This window comes from Zonotrichia albicollis, chromosome 11 (genome assembly GCF_047830755.1).
Source record: "Zonotrichia albicollis isolate bZonAlb1 chromosome 11, bZonAlb1.hap1, whole genome shotgun sequence".
Taxonomy (NCBI): domain Eukaryota; kingdom Metazoa; phylum Chordata; class Aves; order Passeriformes; family Passerellidae; genus Zonotrichia; species Zonotrichia albicollis.
In genome coordinates, this window is record NC_133829.1 from 8,568,263 (window position 1) to 8,574,262 (window position 6,000).

The 6,000-nt window shown below is 45.4% G+C and overlaps 1 protein-coding gene across 4 annotated transcripts in view; it reads left to right on the plus strand.

The window, feature by feature from the left end:
• Positions 1-2,272, plus strand: part of CEMIP (cell migration inducing hyaluronidase 1) — a 98,996-nt gene extending 96,724 nt beyond the window's left edge. For all 4 annotated transcript variants that reach the window (XM_074549256.1, XM_074549258.1, XM_074549257.1 and 1 more), the window contains one exon: positions 305-2,272. In XM_074549256.1, the coding sequence (XP_074405357.1) occupies positions 305-432 (128 nt within the window). In that variant the 3' untranslated portion in view covers positions 433-2,272. The remainder of the gene's footprint in view (positions 1-304) is intronic.
• The last annotated feature ends 3,728 nt before the right edge of the window (positions 2,273-6,000 follow it).

The following is a 6,000-nucleotide window of genomic DNA, read 5'->3' on the forward strand; positions in this document are numbered from 1 at the left end:
CACCCACTAAATGCCCTAAACCAGGATTTTTTACTTGTCTGAATCTGTTTTTAGCTGGTTTTCTCTTGAAACATTCTGACCTGATGGGACAAAGCACATTGATTTCAGGGCATCACATACTGCATTAGAATACAGCTCCACGTGCACATTGCTGCAGTCAGCTCTAGGAGCTTTAAGGATGATTCCATCTGTGTGTGTGTCACACACATGGCTTTTGTGCACCTTCAGCCCTCCAGCCATGAGGTGTGGCCATGCACACAGGTGGGGTTCTGGCACACTCCAAATGTATTTGCTCTGATTGCAGAAAAAATGGCTTTTGTGGGCTTCAAAGGCAGCTTCCGCCCCGTCTGGGTGAGGCTGGCCACCAGCGAGGACTCAGCTAAAATCTACCAAGCGCTGCCCATTCCTGTGGTGAAGAAAATGAAGTTGTGAGGACACCCTGCTGTGGCTGCTGGCGGCCAGCACCGCCCTGTGGGATGGATGGACGGACAGACGGACAGACTACTGACCGCTCTGCGCAGGCCTCGCCCGCCTGCATCGCCAGCGTAGCATTTTGTTGTTGTTGTTGCTGTTGAAAAAGAAATCTCACTGTAAGTAGTAGAGTGGCCACACGTGACAGAAGAGCCACATGTGTGACCGGCGTGTGCTCGGGGCTGGCCAGGCCAGGCTGGCTCAGGGGGCACTGAGCGAGGCCTGGGCTGTTCCTGCAGGCCCTGCTCTCCTGGCACAGACTGATCCTGCTGCTGCCTCTTGAAGGGGAGCTCTTGGTCTGAAGACCATCAAGGGTTGTTGCTTCCACCATCCTCTCTGAAGACCATCAAGGGTTGTTGCTTCCACCATCCTTTAGGTTGACTTTTCCTTTTCGGTAGTGCAACTAGCTGCTCGCGTAGACATGGGATGCCAGTTCAAAGACTGGTTGACAATCGGGTTTGAGTGATTTCCTGGATGCTGGGAAGTGTAACTGGACAGTATGCACTTCCCCTAATGCTTCTGTGAGGTTGGATCAAGCTCTTTGGGGTGTGTGTTGTACATGCAGCCCACGGCACATAGCTGGGGAAGAAATGACAGAAGGAGTGGACAAAACATGCCAGCAGAGACTGATGGAACCACCTATTCCTGCTTCCTCAGAAAACTGCATTTTTCCTATGGATCAAGGTGTTTTAATAGTGGCTGTGCAAATATGAAATTTTCCTTCAACAGACAGCTGCAGGCTAGAAGAACAATGTTAATTAGCATGTGTATTTTCTCAGCCTTTCCCATTCAGCCTTTCCCTCTGTATTACAACATCCAGAATCAGTTTATGGTTGCCAGCTAATGCCATCCCAATTCAAGGCTTCCGATTTTTGACTAGGAATACTGGGACTCATCTTATTCAGCATCAAATAGGGTGAGCTGCCCCTGCCTTTCCCAGGACATCAGAGGGAACAGGATCAGACTGCTCTGCTGTGTTTTACTTTCTGATCCTGTCTTCAGGCTTAAGATATTATGTCCTGGTCCTCCTGTAAGGGTTACATGAGATCTGGGTGAGATCTTTCCAGGTGGCTGAAGAATTAAAGTGGGAATCCCAATGCACTATTTGGATGTCTTGTACCTCTTTTCCCCCTGCTTCAAACAAAGACCTGGGTAATGATGGCAGATCAGAGTGGATCAGGACTTTACAGGGGCATCTCTTGAAGGTGGAATGTTAAAATTATCTTGTAAAATACTGAAGCGTTTCTGGTGTTCAGTGATATTTCTGTCAGTTGCCCCAAAATACCACACAGGCGTTTCTGGAGGCTGTGGCTGTTCTTAGAAATCTGAGGGCAGGGGGGAAGTGTGAAAGACATCATGACAAGCTTTTAAAGAATGTCAGTCTTGCCAGTAAGACTTGGGTTTATTTCCCCACTTTATCTCTGCCTGTCCCTACTGCCACATAAATTATTCCAATTGCTGAGGGCTACTTTGTTTATTAATTAGGTTTTTCTTTTTCCCCACAGTATCAAAAATACTACCTTGAAATTAGACTAAAAAGCAAGGATTTTGTTTGTCATTCCAAAGGCTGTGCAGATACTGGTTTAGATAAGGTGCTCTGATTGTTAAAGCAAGCATGAACAAAATTCAAATATACTGTAGGTTACATTCCACTCAAGCCTCTCCTGGGTTTTGAAACTGGAAATGTTCTTTTCAGTCTTACTACAAAATTGTTTTGAATTCACTGAATGTCATGTGTATTGTATTTAACAAAGAAAAAAAAAAAAAAAGAGCCAAGTGTTCCCTCCCAGCTTCCCAACAAGAGTCTGGTAATGAATGCTCCTTAGGCATTTGTGCTGTTTGCAGAGTGAATGGACAACATTTGTAAAAGGTAAATGAGATGGGTTGTTTGTCCCTGAAAATTCTTATGATAGTTTGGGGATTTTGCAAATTATTCCATGAAAGAATCAGTCTCACTGGTGTTTTTTCAACTGTGATAATTCAAAACGTTTATCTGATGTCCCATGATGGCCACAGCAGTGCCAGATCCATGAAGTCAAGGGAAGAGACTAACAGGAATTCCCTTGGGTCTGTCAGCTTGAGTTGTCTAAACCTTTTCCCTGCCCTGAGCCAGTGCTGTTGATTGCAGCAGTTTTGGTGGAACACATTTGCTTCCAGGAGATGGACCAAAGCAGGAGTTTTTCCTTCATGAGCACTTAGCAGAGGGTGGGCAGGAGAGCCAGGCTTGGGATGTGCCTGGAGTGGGATTTGCTTAGTGCTGGGGTTGCCCTCTGCAGTGCTCCACTGGCCATGGCCATTTCCCCTCTCCTGCCCTCTCTAAGAGTGTAAACACCCAGGAGCATCCCACCAGGTGGGTCTGTCCCCTAGACTGCTTTGTTCAGCTTGTTTCCTTTGTGCTGAAGTGTAGCATCTGATTTTACTGGTTTGGGACTTCTCAGGGTGAAAGCATAAGACTTGGCTTTAGGCAAAACCATTTTCTTTTCCTTTCCTAAAAGATCTCACCTTATTAAGAGAAAAAACTTCAGCAGCTTGTGCTGTGATGCTGAGCCTGGCAGGTGGGGCCTGTTTTGGAGCTGGGGAGGGTCCTGTGCTGTGAATTCCTGCAGGGAATCAATCACACAGCCAGCAGAGCATCCTGGCTGTGTGCAGGGAAATGCCCAGGGCTCCTGGTGAGAGGTGACATCCTTGTGTCCTCTGGAGACAGAATGGAGCCTGCTGCCATCCCCAGTCACAAGAGCTCTGTGCCAAGTGACTCCTGCTCAGTCTCTGCCTGTTCTAGAAGCTGCAGTGAACTCTGACCAGTGAATTTCCCAATTCTCATCCCCTGCATGAGCTGCAGTGACCCTCTCTGTAAGGTCTTATTACTGCAGATGTTTCCATGTTTGCCTACACAGTTGCCATTGGTGGAGTGGGTTTTTTTTTTGGTTGCATTTTGTTTGTTTGTCTCTTTGTTTGTTTGGATGTTTGGGTTTTATTGCCTCTGTTCAGTTGCTTGTTTTACCTGTCGCCGAAACAGCTGGTCCTTTTTCGGAGTTAGATGTTTGTACATTTTCTTAAAGACTTTCCAATGAAAAAAAAAAAAAGATATATTTTCTATTAATTTATTACAATGGCACTAAGACAACTAAATTGCAGACATATGAAGCATTTTTACAGGAGTTGAGCATTGTCCAGTTTGTTAAGGAGGTTGGCAATGTGTCTTTTCTGATAATCTGCTTTGCACTTGAAAGCTCTCTATGTCCACAGACTGGTGGTGCATTGACTGTCGGGTTTATGATGACAAGAGCTCTTGGGACGTCGTTTCCAAAAGATTGTGGCTTACAACTGAAATAACACGTAGTTGTTTGGAGTACACAATGTTTATCAAAATAAATATTCTGTGCAAATTTCTTATTTTATTTTTGTCTCCCTACTTATTTCAAAAGACAAACCCAAGAGGCCAAGCAGACACTGTCTGTATTTGTTGGCCACTCCACACAGACACAGCACCTTTCACTGTCTGATCACAGCTGCAGGATCTGAGAGAGGGGGTCGGGAAGGGAAGGAGATGGGAATGGGAAGGGGGATATTGCAGCCATGAAAAGGCCTGTATTTGGGGTACAGTGGGGTGACAGGCCAGGAAAATGGAAATGCACCCAACTCTAGGGAATCAAAAGGAGATTTGAAGAGGGTTCCCTCCACCTCACCTTCTGCCAGGACACAGGCAGAAATCACTGCTGCCCTGTGTGTGTATGTGCATATGTATCTGTCCTTCTGGGACCAGGGATGGCTGAGTGGATCTGTTACCTAAGATCAAAAAACATAAGAATATAATTTTTTTTCATAAAATATAACATGATTTAACATTTAGATTACATTATAAAGAGAACATAAATTATTAAGAGTATTATAGACTAGAAGATAATGGAATAGTTTATTTTGGAAAAGACCCCTAAGGTCATTGAGTCCAACAGCCATAACCATATATTAGATAATATATATTTATATATATTACAACTTATATTTATGCATATTATATTTATATTATAATAAACATCATTATATATTATATTATATTATATTATATTATATTATATTATATTATATTATATTATATTATATTATATTATATTATATTATATTATATTATATTATATTATATTATATTATTATATTATTCATTTATAATTTTTATCTATTTTTTAGCCGGAGCAGGCCGTTCCCTGTCCGCGGGCGCCCTCTGGTGGCCGCGGCCGGTCTCGGCTCTCGGCGCTCCCGGTCCCGGCCGAGCCCTGACGTTCTGCGAGCCTCTCCCGGGCACCAAGGGCCAAACGGAGCTCTCACCGCTCCTGCTGCCATCTGCGGGGTGTAGGGATGCTCCCTCCGCTGCCTCACAGAGCTTTGGTTATTCTCCGCAGCGCTGTGGAGCACAGGAATCGCTGTCTGTCCTTGTCCCCAGATTTAGCGCTGTTCATGCAGCGCTTGCGGCCTTTGGGAGCAGCCGGTCCATCACTGGAGCCGCTGCGCTGTGTCCCGGCTTTCTCTGCCCGGATCCCGGAGCTCTCTCAGGGGCTGTTCTGCCACCCCCCTTCTGAGCACAGGATGGGGAGGGATGTGTACAAAGCAGGGCTGCAGCCACACCTTTCCTCCTTCACAGAAACCCTCCAGGAGCTGCTCCCTGCACTGCTCCCTCAGCGCGGAGTTGAGCCCAGCCCGTACGTCACTGAATAACCTCAACAACAAGGCAACCATAACCTTAACAAAACGGCAGAGAGAGCTGCAGCACTCTGCAAAGGGATCTGTTCACAATTTCACAGTGTAAGGCTCAGCTGGAGTGTCTCAGCACTGTCAGGACATGGGCAGGGGCCTGTGATAAGGGAACAGTGACAGGATTCAATAGGAAATTACTCAGGAGAAAGCTCCCTACAAATACTTCTCTCTCTTCCTTTGCCAGAGGTGTAATGTGAGATCACAGTGAAATTACCAGCCCCACCATAACCCCATCTCCTCTCCTCCTGTGTCGGTGTAGGATTAGTACAGGATAATGTTTCTTAAAGCACAGATACCTCACCTGAAAGCAAAGGGCCTGCCAGCTGATAGCAACACCTAAGGAAATGAATGCAGCTCATTTATTTCTGCTTTCCTGTAGAAAGTTCCAGTATTCAAGTGCTACAGCTCTGTCTCTTGAACACGAACTGCTCTGATTACAAATCTAAAGTTGATTTTCTCATCCCAGAAAGTGAGGCTCTCCTGGCTTATCACTGCTGCCAGAAATAACAACATGGCTGAAATAATTTCAGGCCTTAGTTGGGTTATCTGAGCACTGAGCAATATGGCTTAAATGGTGATGTTATGTGGGAACAGAGGCTGAGAGGAGTGGTGATAAAAAGGGAAGTGGTCTTGCCCTCATTAGGTTGCACAGCTCATTAGCTCGCAACAAACTACCTGGTACCCACATTAAAGGTGACAGTTGTTTTTTCAAGATCTTGTGCTCAACTGTTGTCTGAAATGCCGAAGCATTTGCATGTCTGTGCTTCCATTAAGGTCCTA